This window comes from Pseudophryne corroboree, chromosome 3, assembly GCF_028390025.1.
Source record: "Pseudophryne corroboree isolate aPseCor3 chromosome 3, aPseCor3.hap2, whole genome shotgun sequence".
In the NCBI taxonomy this organism is placed as follows: domain Eukaryota; kingdom Metazoa; phylum Chordata; class Amphibia; order Anura; family Myobatrachidae; genus Pseudophryne; species Pseudophryne corroboree.
Window position 1 is genome coordinate 1593251 of NC_086446.1, and position 16398 is coordinate 1609648.

Consider the following 16398-nt stretch of genomic DNA (forward strand, 5'->3'; position numbering starts at 1 on the left):
AACTGTTGACGACATGAGACAGCCGGCAAATCAGTTAGTGCCTGTCCAGGCGTCTCAAACACAGTCGGGCTCTAAAGCGCCCATTACCTCAGTCGGTCGACACAGACACAGACACGGACACTGACTCCAGTGTCGACGGTGAAGAAACAAACGTATTTTCCAGTAGGGCCACACGTTACATGATCACGGCAATGAAGGAGGCTTTGCATATTTCTGATACTACAAGTACCACAAAAAAGGGTATTATGTGGGGTGTGAAAAAACTACCCGTAGTTTTTCCTGAATCAGATGAATTAAATTAAGTGTGTGATGATGCGTTGGTTTCCCCCGATAAAAAATTGCTGATATCAAAGAAATTATTGGCATTATACCCTTTCCCGCCAGAAGTTAGGGCGCGTTGGGAAACACCCCCTAGGGTGGATAAGGCACTCACACGCTTATCAAAACAAGTGGCGTTACCATCTCCGGATACGGCCGCCCTCAAGGAGCCAGCTGATAGGAAGCTGGAAAATGTCCTAAAAAGTATATACACACATACTGGTGTTATACTGCGACCAGCAATTGCCTCAGCCTGGATGTGCAGCGCTGGGGTGGCTTGGTCGGAGTCCCTGACTGAAAATATTGATACCCTTGACAGGGACAGTATTTTATTGACTATAGAGCATTTAAAGGATGCATTTCTATATATGCGTGATGCACAGAGGGATATTTGCACTCTGGCATCGAGAGTAAGTGCGATGTCCATTTCTGCCAGAAGATGTTTATGGACACGACAGTGGTCAGGTGATGCGGATTCCAAACGGCACATGGAAGTATTGCCGTATAAAGGGGAGGAGTTATTTGGGGTCGGTCTATCGGACCTGGTGGCCACGGCAACAGCTGGAAAATCCACCTTTTTACCCCAAGTCACCTCAGCAGAAAAAGACACCGTCTTTTCAGCCTCAGTCCTTTCGTTCCCATAAGGGCAAGCGGGCAAAAGGCCAGTCATATCTGCCCCGGGGTAGAGGAAAGGGAAAAAGACTGCAGCAGGCAGCCCCTTCCCAGGAACAGAAGCCCTCCACCGCTTCTGCCAAGTCCTCAGCATGACGCTGGGGCCTTACAAGCGGACTCAGGTGCGGTGGGGGGTCGTCTCAAGAGTTTCAGCGCGCAGTGGGCTCACTCGCAAGTGGACCCCTGGATCCTACAGGTAGTATCCCAGGGGTACAGATTGGAATTCGAGACGTCTCCCCCTCGCAGGTTCCTGAAGTCTGCTTTACCAATGTCTCCCTCCGACAGGGAGGCAGTATAGGGGTATTATTCCACACTATTTGTGGTACCGAAGCCAGACGGCTCGGTGAGACCTATTTTAAATCTGAAATCTTTGAACACTTACATACAAAGGTTCAAATTCAAGATGGAGTCACTCAGAGCAGTGATAGCGAACCTGGAAGAAGGGGACTATATGGTGTCCCTGGACATCAAGGATGCTTACCTCCATGTCCCAATTTGCCCTTCTCACCAAGGGTACCTCAGGTTCGTAGTACAGAACTGTCACTATCAGTTTCAGACGCTGCCGTTTGGATTGTCCACGGCACCCCGGGTCTTTACCAAGGTAATGGCCGAAATGATGATTCTTCTTCGAAGAAAAGGCGTCTTAATTATCCCTTACTTGGACGATCTCCTGATAAGGGCAAAGTCCAGGGAACAGTTGGAGGTCGGAGTAGCACTATCTCGGATACTGCTACAACAGCACGGGTGGATTCTAAATATTCCAAAATCGTAGCTGATCCCGACGACACGTCTGCTGTTCCTAGGGATGATTCTGGACACAGTCCAGAAAAAGGTGTTTCTCCCGGAGGAGAAAGCCAGGGAGTTATCCGAGCTAGTCAGGAACCTCCTAAAACCAGGAAAAGTGTCAGTGCATTATTGCACAAGGGTCCTGGGAAAAATGGTGGCTTCCTACGAAGCGATTCCATTCGGCAGATTTCACGCAAGAACTTTTCAGTGGGATCTGCTGGACAAATGGTCCGGATCGCATCTTCAGATGCATCAGCGGATAACCCTGTCTCCAAGGACAAGGGTGTCTCTTCTGTGGTGGCTGCAGAGTGCTCATCTACTAGAGGGCCGCAGATTCGGCATTCAGGACTGGGTCCTGGTGACCACGGATGCCAGCCTGAGGGGCTGGGGAGCAGTCACACAGGGAAGAAATTTCCAGGGAGTGTGGTCAAGTCTGGAGACTTCACTTCACATAAACATACTGGAGTTAAGGGCAATTTACAATGCTCTAAGCCTAGCAAGACCTCTGCTTCAAGGTCAACCGGTGCTGATCCAGTCGGACAACATCACGGCAGTCGCCCACGTAAACAGACAGGGCGGCACAAGAAGCAGGAGGGCAATGGCAGAAGCTGCAAGGATTCTCCGCTGGGCGGAAAATCATGTGATAGCACTGTCAGCAGTGTTCATTCCGGGAGTGGACAACTGGGAAGCAGACTTCCTCAGCAGACACGATCTCCACCCGGGAGAGTGGGGACTTCATCCGGAAGTCTTCCACATGATTGTGAACCGTTGGGAAAGACCAAAGGTGGACATGATGGCGTCTCGCCTCAACAAAAAACTGGACAGGTATTGCGCCATGTCAAGGGACCCTCAGGCAATAGCTGTGGACGCTCTGGTAACACCGTGGGTGTACCAGTCAGTGTATGTGTTCCCTCCTCTGCCTCTCATACCCAAGGTACTGAGAATTATAAGACGGAGAGGAGTAAGAACTATACTTGTGGCTCCGGATTGGCCAAGAAGGACTTGGTTCCCGGAACTTCAAGAGATGCTCACAGAGGACCCATGGCCTCTGCCGCTAAGAAGGGACTTGCTTCAGCAAGGACCCTGTCTGTTCCAAGACTTACCGCGGCTGCGTTTGACGGCATGGCGATTGAACGCCGGATCCTAAGGGAAAAAGGCATTCCGGAAGAGGTCATACCTACCCTGGTCAAAGCCAGGAAGGAGGTGACCGCACAACATTATCACCGCATTTGGCGAAAATATGTTGCGTGGTGTGAGGCCAGGAAGGCTCCCACGGAGGAATTTCAACTCGGTCGATTCCTGCATTTCCTGCAAACAGGAGTGTCTATGGGCCTCAAATTGGGGTCCATTAAGGTTCAAATTTCGGCCCTGTCGATTTTCTTCCAGAAAGAATATGCTTCAGTTCCTGAAGTCCAGACATTCGTCAAGGGAGTACTGCATATACAACCCCCTTTTGTGCCTCCAGTGGCACCGTGGGATCTCAACGTAGTTCTGGGATTCCTCAAATCACATTGGTTTGAACCGCTCAAATCTGTGGATTTGAAATATCTCACATGGAAAGTGACCATGCTGTTGGCCCTGGCCTCGGCCAGGCGAGTGTCAGAATTGGCGGCTTTGTCTCACAAAAGCCCAAATCTGATTTTCCATTTGGACAGGGCAGAACTGCGGACTCGTCCCCAGTTTCTCCCTAAGGTGGTGTCAGCGTTTCACCTGAACCAACCTATTGTGGTGCCTGCGGCTACTAGGGACTTGGAGGACTCCAAGTTGCTAGACGTTGTCAGGGCCCTGAAAATATATGTTTCCAGGACGGCTGGAGTCAGGAAAACTGACTCGCTGTTTATCCTGTATGCACCCAACAAGCTGGGTGCTCCTGCTTCTAAGCAGACGATTGCTCGTTGGATTTGTAGTACAATTCAGCTTGCACATTCTGTGGCAGGCCTGCCACAGCCAAAATCTGTAAATGCCCATTCCACAAGGAAGGTGGGCTCATCTTGGGCGGCTGCCCGAGGGGTCTCGGCTTTACAACTTTGCCGAGCTGCTACTTGGTCAGGGGCAAACACGTTTGCAAAATTCTACAAATTTGATACCCTGGCTGAGGAGGACCTGGAGTTCTCTCATTCGGTGCTGCAGAGTCATCCGCACTCTCCCGCCCGTTTGGGAGCTTTGGTATAATCCCCATGGTCCTGACGGAGTCCCCAGCATCCACTTAGGACGTCAGAGAAAATAAGAATTTACTTACCGATAATTCTATTTCTCGTAGTCCGTAGTGGATGCTGGGCGCCCATCCCAAGTGCGGATTGTCTGCAATACTTGTACATAGTTTTCTCTATCGTCCTAAGTGGATGCTGGGGTTCCTGAAAGGACCATGGGGAATAGCGGCTCCGCAGGAGACAGGGCACAAAAGTAAAGCTTTTACAGGTCAGGTGGTGTGTACTGGCTCCTCCCCCTATGACCCTCCTCCAGACTCCAGTTAGATTTTTGTGCCCGGCCGAGAAGGGTGCAATTCTAGGTGGCTCTCATAAAGAGCTGCTTAGAGAGTTTAGCTTAGGTTTTTTATTTTACAGTGATTCCTGCTGGCAACAGGATCACTGCAACGAGGGACAGAGGGGAGAAGAAGTGAACTCACCTGCGTGCAGGATGGATTGGCTTCTTGGCTACTGGACATGAAGCTCCAGAGGGACGATCACAGGTACAGCCTGGATGGTCACCGGAGCCACGCCGCCGGCCCCCTCACAGATGCTGAAGCAAGAAGAGGTCCAGAATCGGCGGCTGAAGACTCCTGCAGTCTTCTTAAGGTAGCGCACAGCACTGCAGCTGTGCGCCATTTTCCTCTCAGCACACTTCACACGGCAGTCACTGAGGGTGCAGGGCGCTGGGGGGGGGGCGCCCTGGGAGGCAAATGAAAACCTTTAAAAAGGCTAAAAATACCTCACATATAGCCCCAGAGGCTATATGGAGATATTTACCCCTGCCTAAATGTACTAAATAGCGGGAGACGAGCCCGCCGAAAAAGGGGCGGGGCCTATCTCCTCAGCACACGGCGCCATTTTCTGTCACAGCTCCGCTGGTCAGGAAGGCTCCCAGGTCTCTCCCCTGCACTGCACTACAGAAACAGGGTATAACAGAGAGGGGGGGCAAAATAAATGGCAATATATTAATATAAAAGCAGCTATAAGGGAGCACTTAATCATAATGCTATCCCTGTCCTATATAGCGCTTTTTGGTGTGTGCTGGCAGACTCTCCCTCTGTCTCCCCAAAGGGCTAGTGGGTCCTGTCTTCGTATAGAGCATTCCCTGTGTGTCTGCTGTGTGTCGGTACGTGTGTGTCGACATGTATGAGGACGTTATTGGTGTGGAGGCGGAGCAATTGCCAAATATGAGGATGTCACCTCCTAGGGGGTCGACACCAGAATGGATGCCTTTATTTGTGGAATTACGGGATAGCGTCAACTCGCTTAAGCAGTCGTTTGCCGACATGAGGCGGCCGGACACTCAATTAGTGCCTGTCCAGGCGCCTCAAACACCGTCAGGGGCTGTAAAACGCCCCTTGCCTCAGTCGGTCGACACAGACCCAGACACAGGCACTGATTCCGGTGGTGAAGGTGACGAATCAACCGTATTTTCCAGTAGGGCCACACGTTATATGATTTTGGCAATAAAGGAGATGTTACATTTAGCTGATACTACAGGTACCACTAAACAGGGTATTATGTGGGGTGTGAAAAAACTACCAGTAGTTTTTACCGAATCAGAAGAATTAAATGACGTGTGTGATGAAGCGTGGGGTGCCCCGATAAAAAACTGCTAATTTCAAAGAAGTTATTGGCTTTATACCCTTTCCCGCCAGAGGTTAGGGAGCGCTGGGAAACACCTCCTAGGGTGGACAAAGCGCTAACACGCTTATCAAAACAAGTGGCGTTACCCTCTCCTGAGACGGCCGCACTTAAAGATCCATCAGATAGGAGGATGGAAAATATCCAAAAAGGTATATACACACATGCAGGTGTTATACTACGACCAGCTATTGCGACTGCCTGGATGTGCAGTGCTGGGGTAGTTTGGTCAGAGTCCCTGATCGAAAATATTGATACCCTGGACAGGGACAATATTTTACTGTCGTTAGAACAAATAAAGGATGCATTTCTTTATATGCGTGATGCACAGAGAGATATCTGCACACTGGCATCACGGGTAAGTGCTATGTCCATTTCGGCCAGAAGAGCTTTATGGACACGACAGTGGACAGGCGATGCGTAGAGGAGTTATTTGGGGTCGGTCTATCGGATTTGGTGGCCACGGCTACGGCCGGGAAATCCACCTTTCTACCTCAAGTCACTCCCCAACAGAAAAAGGCACCGACCTTTCAACCGCAGCCCTTTCGTTCCTTTAAAAATAAGAGAGCAAAGGGCTATTCATATCTGCCACGAGGCAGAGGACGAGGGAAGAGACAGCAACAGGCAGCTCCTTCCCAGGAACAGAAGCCCTCCCCGGCTTCTACAAAAGCCTCAGCATGACGCTGGGGCTTCGCAAGCGGACTCGGGGGCGGTAGGCGGTCGTCTCAAGAATTACAGCGCGCAGTGGGCTCACTCGCAGGTAAATCCCTGGATCCTGCAGATAATATCTCAGGGGTACAGGTTGAAATTAGAGACAGAGCCACCTCGCCGTTTCCTGAAGTCTGCTTTACCAACGTCCCCCTCAGAAAGGGAGACGGTTTTGGAAGCCATTCACAAGCTGTATTCTCAGCAGGTGATAGTCAAGGTACCTCTTCTACAACAAGGGAAGGGGTATTATTCCACTCTTTTTGTGGTACCGAAGCCGGATGGCTCGGTAAGGCCTATTCTAAATCTGAAGTCCTTGAACCTGTACATAAAGAAGTTCAAGTTCAAGATGGAATCACTCAGAGCAGTGATAGCGAACCTGGAAGAAGGGGACTTTATGGTATCCTTGGACATCAAGGATGCGTATCTCCACGTTCCAATTACCCCTCACACCAGGGGTACCTCAGGTTCGTTGTACAAAACTGTCACTATCAGTTTCAGACGCTGCCGTTTGGTTTGTCCACGGCACCTCGGGTCTTTACAAAGGTAATGGCCGAGATAATATTTCTTCTTCGAAGAAAAGGCGTATTAATTATCCCATACTTGGACGATCTCCTAATAAGGGCAAGGTCCAGAGAACAGCTAGAGATGGGTTTAGCACTATCTCAAGAGGTGCTAAAGCAGCACGGATGGATTCTGAATATTCCAAAATCCCAATTAATGCCGACAACTCGTCTGCTGTTCCTGGGGATGATTCTGGACACAGTTCAGAAAAAGGTTTTTCTTCCCGAAGAAAAAGCCAAGGAGTTATCTGACCTGGTCAGGAACCTCCTAAAACCAGGAAAGGTGTCTGTACATCAATGCACAAGAGTCCTGGGAAAAAATGGTAGCTTCTTACGAAGCAATCCCTTTCGGCAGATTCCATGCAAAGGGATCTGTTGGACAAATGGTCAGGGTCGCATCTTCAGATGCACCTGCGGATAACCCTGTCGCCGAGGACAAGGGTATCCCTTCTGTGGTGGTTGCAGGAGGCTCATCTATTGGAGGGCCGCAGATTCGGCATGCAGGATTGGATCCTGGTGACCACGGATGCCAGCCTGAGAGGCTGGGGAGCAGTCACACAGGGAAGAAATTTCCAGGGAGTGTGGTCGAGCCTGAAAAAGTCTCTTCACATAAGCATTCTGGAACTAAGAGCAATCTACAATGCTCTAAGCCAGGCGGAACCTCTGCTTCAAGGAAGACCGGTGTTGATCCAGTCGGACAACATCACGGCAGTCGCCCATGTAAACAGACAGGGCGGCACAAGAAGCAGGAGGGCAATGGCAGAAGCTGCCAGGATCCTTCGCTGGGCGGAGAATCACGTGATAGCACTGTCAGCAGTATTCATCCCGGGCGTGGACAACTGGGAAGCAGACTTCCTCAGCAGACACGACCTTCACCCGAGAGAGTGGGGACTTCATCCAGAAGTTTTCCACATGCTATTAAACCGTTGGGTAAAACCAATGGTGGACATGATGGCGTCTCGCCTCAACAAAACACTGGACAGGTATTGCGCCAGGTCAAGAGATCCGCAGGCAATAGCTGTGGACGCGCTGGTAACACCTTGGGTGTACCAGTCGGTATATGTGTTTCCTCCTCTGCCTCTCATACCAAAGGTATTGAGGATTATACGGCAAAGAGGAGTAAGACTAGTGGCTCCGGATTGGCCAAGAAGGACTTGGTACCCGGAACTTCAAGAGATGGTCACGGACGATCCGTGGCCTCTACTTCTGAGAAGGGACCTGCTTCAGCAGGGTCCTTGTCTTTTTCAAGACTTACCGCGGCTGCGTTTGACGGCATGGCGTTTGAATGCCAGATCCTAAAAGGAAAAGGCATTCCAGAAGAAGTCATTCCTACCTTGATAAAGGCAAGGAAGGAAGTTACCGCGAAGCATTATCGCCGTATTTGGCGAAAATATGTTGCGTGGTGCGAGCAGCGGAGTGCTCCGATGGAGGAATTTCAACTGGGTCGTTTTCCTACATTTCCTGCAATCAGGATTGTCTATGGGTCTCAAATTGGGATCTATTAAGGTTCAAATTTCGGCCCTATCAATATTCTTCCAAAAAGAATTGGCCTCAGTCCCTGAGGTCCAGATTTTTATCAAAGGAGTACTGCATATACAGCCTCCTGTGGTGCCTAAGGTGGCACCGTGGGATCTAAATGTAGTTTTAGATTTCCTCAAATCCAATTGGTTTGAACCACTAAAGAATGTGGATTTGAAATATCTCACATGGAAAGTGACTATGTTACTGGCCCTGGCTTCGGCCGGGAGAGTATCTGAACTGGCGGCTTTGTTTTATAAAAGCCCTTATTTAATTTTCCATTCGACATAGGGCAGAGCTGCGGACGCGTCCGCATTTTCTCCCTAAGGTGGTATCAGCGTTTCACCTGAACCAGCCTATTGTAGTGCCTGCGGCTACAGACGACTTGAAGGACTCCAAGTTGTTGGACGTTGTCAGAGCCTTAAAAATATACATTTAAAGGACGGCTGGAGTCAGAAAATCTGACTCGCTGTTTATACTGTATGCACCCAACAAGTTGGGTGCACCTGCTTCTAAGCAGTCGATTGCTCGTTGGATTTGTAACAAAATTCAACTTGTACATTCTGTGGCAGGCCTGCCACAGCCTAAATCTGTTAAGGCCCATTCCGCAAGGAAGGTGGGCTCATCTTGGGCGGCTGCCCGAGGGGTCTCGGCATTACAACTCTGCCGAGCAGCTACGTGGTCAGGGGAGAACACGTTTGTAAATTTTTACAAATTTGATACCCTGGCAAAGGAGGACCTGGAGTTCTCTCATTCGGTGCTGCAGAGTCATCCGCACTCTCCCGCCCGTTTGGGAGCTTTGGTATAATCCCCATGGTCCTTTCAGGAACCCCAGCATCCACTTAGGACGATAGAGAAAATAAGAATTTACTTACCGATAATTCTATTTCTCGGAGTCCGTAGTGGATGCTGGGCGCCCATCCCAAGTGCGGATTATCTGCAATACTTGTACATAGTTATTGTTAACTAATTCGGGTTATTGTTTAGGAAGCCATCTTTCAGAGGCTCCTCTGTTATCATACTGTTAACTGGGTTTAGATCACAAGTTGTACGGTGTGATTGGTGTGGCTGGTATGAGTCTTACCCGGGATTCAAAATCCTCCCTTATTGTGTACGCTCGTCCGGGCACAGTACCTAACTGGAGTCTGGAGGAGGGTCATAGGGGGAGGAGCCAGTACACACCACCTGACCTGTAAAAGCTTTACTTTTGTGCCCTGTCTCCTGCGGAGCCGCTATTCCCCATGGTCCTTTCAGGAACCCCAGCATCCACTACGGACTCCGAGAAATAGAATTATCGGTAAGTAAATTCTTATTATTGTTACAAAAATCGGGTTATTATTGTTGTGAGCCATCTTTTCAGAGGCTCCTCTGTTATCATGCTGTTAACTGGGTTCAGATCACAAGTTGTACAGTGTGATTGGTGTGGCTGGTATGAGTCTTACCCGGGATTCAAAATCCTTCCTTATTGTGTACGCTCGTCCGGGCACAGTATCCTAACTGAGGCTTGGAGGAGGATCATAGGGGGAGGAGCCAGTGCACACCACCTAGTCCTAAAGCTTTTATTTTTGTGCCCTGTCTCCTGCGGAGCCGCTAATCCCCATGGTCCTGACGGAGTCCCCAGCATCCACTACGGACTACGAGAAATAGAATTATCGGTAAGTAAATTCTTATTTTTACAGTAACACCAGAGAATGTGTCTTGGTGATGACTGGAGAGGTGACTGCTGGGAATGGGGCATTATACAGTAACACCGGGGAACGTGTCTGGGTGATGACTGGAGAGGTGACTGCTGGGAATGGGGCATTATACAGTAACACCAGGGGATGTGTCTGGGTGATGACTGGAGAGGTGACTGCTGGGAATGGGACATTATACAGTAACACCGGGGGACGTGTCTGGGTGATGACTGGAGAGGTGACTGCTGGGAATGGAGCATTATACAGTAACACCAGGGGACGTGTCTGGGTGATGACTGGAGAGGTGACTGCTGGGAATGGGACATTATACAGTAATACCAGGGGATGTGTCTGGTCTGGGTGATGACTGGAGAGGTGACTGCTGGGAATGGGGCATTATACAGTAACATCAGAGGATGTGTCTAGGTGATGACTGGAGAGGTGACTGCTGGGAATTGGGCATTATACAGTAACACCGGGGGACGTGTCTGGGTGATGACTGGAGAGGTGACTGCTGGGAATGGGACATTATACAGTAACACCGGGGGACGTGTCTGGGTGATGACTGGAGAGGTGACTGCTGGGAATGGGACATTATACAGTTAACACCAGGGGATGTGTCTGGGGGATGACTGGAGAGGTGACTGCTGGGAATGGGACATTATACAGTTAACACCAGGGGATGTGTCTGGGGGATGACTGGAGAGTAGACTGCTGGGCATTATACAGTAACACCAGGGGATGTGTCCGGGGTCTGACTGGAGAGGTGGGAATGGGGCATTATACAGTAACACCAGGGGACGCCTGGAGAGGTGACTGCTGGGAATGGGGCATTATACAGTAACACCAGGGGATGTGTCTGGGTGATGGCTGGAGAGGTGACTGCTGGGAATGGGGCATTATACAGTAACACCAGGGGACGTGTCTGGGTGATGACTGGAGAGATGACTGCTAGGAATGGGACATTATACAGTAACACCAGGGGATGTGTCCGGGGTCTGACTGGAGAGGTGGGAATGGGGCATTATACAGTAACACCAGGGGACGCGTCTGGGGGATGACTGGAGAGGTGACTGCTGGGAATGGGGCATTATACAGTAACACCAGAGGATTTGTCTTGGTGATGACGGGAGAGGTGACTGCTGGGAATGGGGCATTATACAGTAACACTGAGGGACGTGTCTGGGTGATGACCGGAGAGGTGACTGCTGGGAATGGGACATTATACAGTAACACCAGGGGATGTGTCTGGGTGATGACTGGAGAGGTGACTGCTGGGAATGGGGCATTATACAGTAACACCAAGGGACGTGTCTGGGTGATGACTGGAGAGGTGACTGCTGGGAATGGGACATTATACAGTAACATCGGGGGATGTGTCTGGGTGATGACTGTATCACTGTGTGTGTCAGGTGCCTATAAGGTGTCAGGATGTCACTGTCTATGTCTCCATGCAGGAGGAGGAGTATATAGAGGAACACAGGGGTCTGTACAAGGACGTGATGAAGGAGAATCACCGGCCCCTCACATCACTGGGTAAGAGGAGACTGTCATGTATTGTACAGGGGAGAGCAGATATGGGGACCCCTATATACACACATCACCTGATAATCACATATATACACTGTACTCAGTCACTGTGTGTCTCCTACAGATGGGCCCAGTAACAGAGATACCCCAGAGAGATGTCCCCGTCCTCTGTATTCCCAGGATTGTACAGAGGAGAATCACAGGACCTCACAGGAGGATCAGGTAGTGACCATCACTATATGAACTGTAGAGAAGCTGTGTGCGTCTTATACTTTGAAATTTCTCTGTCCTTCAGTCTGGGGGACACTGCCAACCTTGGCCTGTAGAGGGTGCTGTGAGGAGATTGCATATTAAATTTATCTGGTTAGATGCTAAGCCCTCGCCCTCTACATCCTTTCAGCCAGTCAGCATCAAGTTATTCCTTATGTGTCCTTGGAGTGGGCGCTGACTGCATTTGCTGCTTGTGATACTTTTATGTATATTTCTTGTACAGGTCTTTGGGAGCGCTCCACTGGATGGGGTCAGGCAGGTGAACTCTCTCTCTCTCGCGCGCCCCTGTCTATAGTGTCTGGTGCATGGGTGATTTGAATCCCCACTATTTTGGGACCATACAACTAGGGGTTATTGCTGCTGTACCAGGCACTTACCTTGCGGTCTGTATGCCTGGTCTCTCTTTCTGTACTGGAGACGGGGACTGTGGCAGGCCAAGTGATCGCTGCAAGGACCACAGGACTGTCCATATTCATTGAAGATCTTTCTGAAGAATTCCAGGAATTTGGTGCTGTGGTTGACCAGCGGGTAATTTGTTTCCGACAGTAGGGCAGCCCAGGGTAGCACCTGTTTGGACAGCAGGGAGATGATGTAAGCCACCTTGGTTCTCTATGAAGAAACATTTGCGGCCTGGACCTTGAACTGGATCAAGCACTGGCATAGAAATCCCCATCAAACTTAGTGGGGTTCCGGGTCCATAATGACGCAGAAGCTCTTGCAGCTGGGATGGACACTTCAGGAGGTGGTACTGGCTGCACTAGAGGTGACCAGATAGTACAGACTTGCTGCATTAGTGTGTGTAGGCACTGGACGAGCTGAGCATGATCACGCTCTTTCTTCTCAGCTCGTCCGAGGAGATTCTCCAGCAACTCACGTGATGAGGGATTACCAGTGGCATCAATTTTGTGGGCCAGAGTATTCCATCACAAAGTCACGGATGGAATGTGGATGCTAACCTGTACCGTGGGATTTGCGGAGACCCAGAAATGAGGAGCGGACGTAACGGTGGTATTCACCAGGGACTCTCGCAAGAAGGTTTGGGCTTAGTTGTGCCCGAAACACAAGTCATGGCCCTCAGTCAGGGTTTCCAGGAACAGGGGCTGGTATGCTCTGGAGAGGCCCTAGAATTCGCAGAATGGCGTTACAGTGTAGTGGTAAGACGGTCGTCTGGAACACGGGAGGTCAGGAATGGAGCAGGAACTGTAATGGAGTACAGCAGACTGGATCCCGGAGCAGCACAGGGAAACAGGAACGTAGTTTCACAAAGAACACAATAGCACAAGGCTGAGGCTGGAGCTAGGTTTTGGAGCCTAAACTCTAGCGCAGGAGTACTCCCAGTGACTTCCTTTATAGGTGGAATTAAATTTTGGGCGCTAAGGTGAAGTTCCGTTTTTGGTGCACCTGGCCCTTTAAATCCTGCTCATAGGCAAGTGCGCGTCCCTATTGGAGCAGAAACCTGTATGCTGCAGACGAAGGGGAAAAGAAGATGCTAGCTAGAATCACCTCATCGGACACCGGGGACCTCCTTCCCGCTGGCTACTTGAAGCCACTGAAGACTGGCGCTGTTGGACCCGGTGATTACAGGGATCCGGCGTGTTGTGGTAGGTTTGTATAATTGGGAATTTTCTACTCGAATACAGGCTCCTATTGCCTGACTGGTCAGAGCTAGCACCATCCCCCTTCCTGACTCCGTATCCTTAAAGACATTGGAAATGTGAGTTTGCGTTCAAGTCTATCTTTGTTACTGCAGGTCTTTCCCTTTGGCCGGTCTTAGTCGCTGCTGGGTTAACAAGGTAGCAGAGATATGGGTTGGACAGTAGGGTCCAGGGTTGCATTCCAGTTCATCTAGATCAGTGGATCTCAAACTCTGACCTCAGCATCCCGAACAGTGTATGTTTTCCATATTTCTTTGCTGGTGCACAGGTGTATTCATTACTCACTAACACATTTTAAAAGAACCACAGGTGGAGTTTTAGAACCTGTGAACTCAGTTGGTTCTGGTTCCACTTGTGGACCATACCATGCATATGGAGGACTATATGTGGGATGCCCTTATGGGGACAGTTCTTAGCTTAACACTGTTTTCTGCATTGACTGTTGTAGCCAGTTGAACCCTGTGGCTTTAATGCTTGAAAGGCGGACGCAGAATCTAAGAAGGCTTTGAATGAGGCTAGAAATTCGCTGGACCTTTAACCCGACATTACTTTGCCACCTGTTCGAAGGGACGAGGTCAAGCGTATGGGTTTGCAAGGGGCCTTTCAGTCATTACTCCCATCAGGAGTCATTAGAGATGTGCACCGGAATTTTTTCGGGTTTTGGATTCGGTTCCGCGGCCGTGTTTTGGATTCGGAAGCGTTTTGGCAAAACCTCCCTGAAATTTTTTTGTTGGATTCGGGTGTGTTTTGGATTCGGGTGGTTTTTTTACAAAAAACCCTCAAAAACATCTTAAATCATAGAATTTGGGGGTCATTTTGATCCCATAGTATTATTAACCTCAATAACCATAATTTCCACTCATTTGCAGTCTATTCTGAACACCTCACACCTCACAATATTATTTTTAGTCCTAAAATTTGCACCAAGGTCGCTGGATGTCTAAGCTGAGCGACCCAAGTGGCCGGCACAAACACCTGGCCCATCTAGGAGTGGCACTGCAGTGTCAGACAGGATGGCACTTAAAAAAATTGGCCCCAAACATCACATGATGCAAAGAAAAAAAGAGGTGCACCAAGGTCGCTGGATGGCTAAGCTAAACGACCCAAGTGGCCGGCCTCCCTCCACATTTTTATTCTCAATCTTTTAATGTGTGGAATTATATACCAGTAATATATCAATAGCAATGGCCTACAGTACCGTACTGAGATATATATATATTTCTCTGACGTCCTAGTGGATGCTGGGTACTCCGTAAGGACCATGGGGAATAGACGGGCTCCGCAGGAGACTGGGCACTCTTAAAAGAAAGATTAGGTACTATATCTGGTGTGCACTGGCTCCTCCCTCTATGCCCCTCCTCCAGACCTCAGTTAGAATCTGTGCCCGGCCAGAGCTGGATGCACCTAGTGGGCTCTCCTGAGCTTCCTAGAAAAGAAAGTATTTGTTAGGTTTTTTATTTTCAGTGAGATCTGCTGGCAACAGACTCACTGCTACGAGGGACTGAGGGGAGAGAAGCGAACCTACCTAAGAGGTGCTAGCTTGGGCTTCTAAGGCTACTGGACACCATTAGCTCCAGAGGGATCGAACACAGGCCCAGCCCCGGTCCCGGAGCCGCGCCGCTGTCCCCCTCGCAGAGCCAGAAGAACGAAAAGAAGTGGAAAATCGGCGGCTGAAGACTCCGGTCTTCATTAAGGTAGCGCACAGCACTGCAGCTGTGCGCCATTGCTCCCTCTGCACACCACACACTCCGGTCACTGATGGGTGCAGGGCGCGCCCTGGGCAGCAATTAGAGTACCTTACATGGCTAAATAGCACATAATACAGCTATTAAACTGTATATGTGCATAATCCCCCGCCATAAAGCATATAAAAAAGCGGGAGAAGTCTGCCGAGAAAGGGGCAGGGCTATCTTTCTCAGCACACCAACGCCATTTTCTCTTCATAGCTCCGCTGGAAGGACGCTCCCCAGGCTCTCCCCTGCGGTTCCAGACTTCTAGGGTAAAAAAGAGAGGAGGGGGGGCACATAAATTTAGGCGCATAACTGTGTATATAAGCTGCTATAGGGGAAAAATCACTCTGTATAGTGTGCATCCCTGCATTATATAGCGCTGTGGTGTGTGCTGGCATACTCTCTGTCTCTGTCTCCCCAAAGGACTTGGTGGGGTCCTGTCCTCAGTCAGAGCATTCCCTGTGTGTGTGCGGTTTGTCGGTACGGCTGTGTCGACATGTTTGTTGAGGAAACTTATGTGGAGGCGGAGCAGGTGCCGATAAGTGTGATGTCGCCCCCGGCGGGGCCGATACCAGAGTGGGTGGAAATGTGGAAGGTATTACACGACAGTGCCAGCTCCTTGCATAAAAGGTTCGATGACATAACAGCTGTGGGACAGCCGGCTTCTCAGCCAGTGCCTGCCCAGGGGTCTCAAAGGCCATCAGAGGCTCAAAAACGCCCGCTACCTCAGATGGCAGACACAGATGTCGACACGGAGTCTGACTCCAGTGGCGACGAGGACGAGACTAATGTACAATCCACAAGGGCCATCCGTAGCATGATTACGGCAATGAAAAATGTGTTGCACATTTCTGACATTAACCCAGGTACCACTAAAAAGGGTATTATGTTTGGGGAGAAAAAGCAACCAGTGGTTTTTCCCCCATCAGATGAGTTGAATGAAGTGTGTGAAGAAGCGTGGGCTTCCCCCGATAAGGAACTAGTGATTTAAAAAAAGTTACTGATGGCGTACCCTTTCCCGCCAGAGGACAGGTTACGTTGGGAGACATCCCCTAGGGTGGATAAGGCGCTCACGCTTGTCAAAAAAGGTGGCACTACCGTCTCAGGATACGGCCGCCTTAAAGGAGCCTGCGGATAGAAAG

At 49.9% G+C, this 16398-nt stretch overlaps 1 protein-coding gene across 1 annotated transcript in view; it reads left to right on the plus strand.

The window, feature by feature from the left end:
* The window catches only part of LOC135056375 (uncharacterized), a 113731-nt gene that overhangs the window by 72809 nt on the left and 24524 nt on the right, over positions 1-16398 (plus strand). Inside the window, exons 12-13 of the mRNA XM_063961454.1 lie at positions 11529-11607; positions 11726-11823. Coding sequence (XP_063817524.1) covers positions 11529-11607; positions 11726-11823 — 177 coding nt within the window. The remainder of the gene's footprint in view (positions 1-11528; positions 11608-11725; positions 11824-16398) is intronic.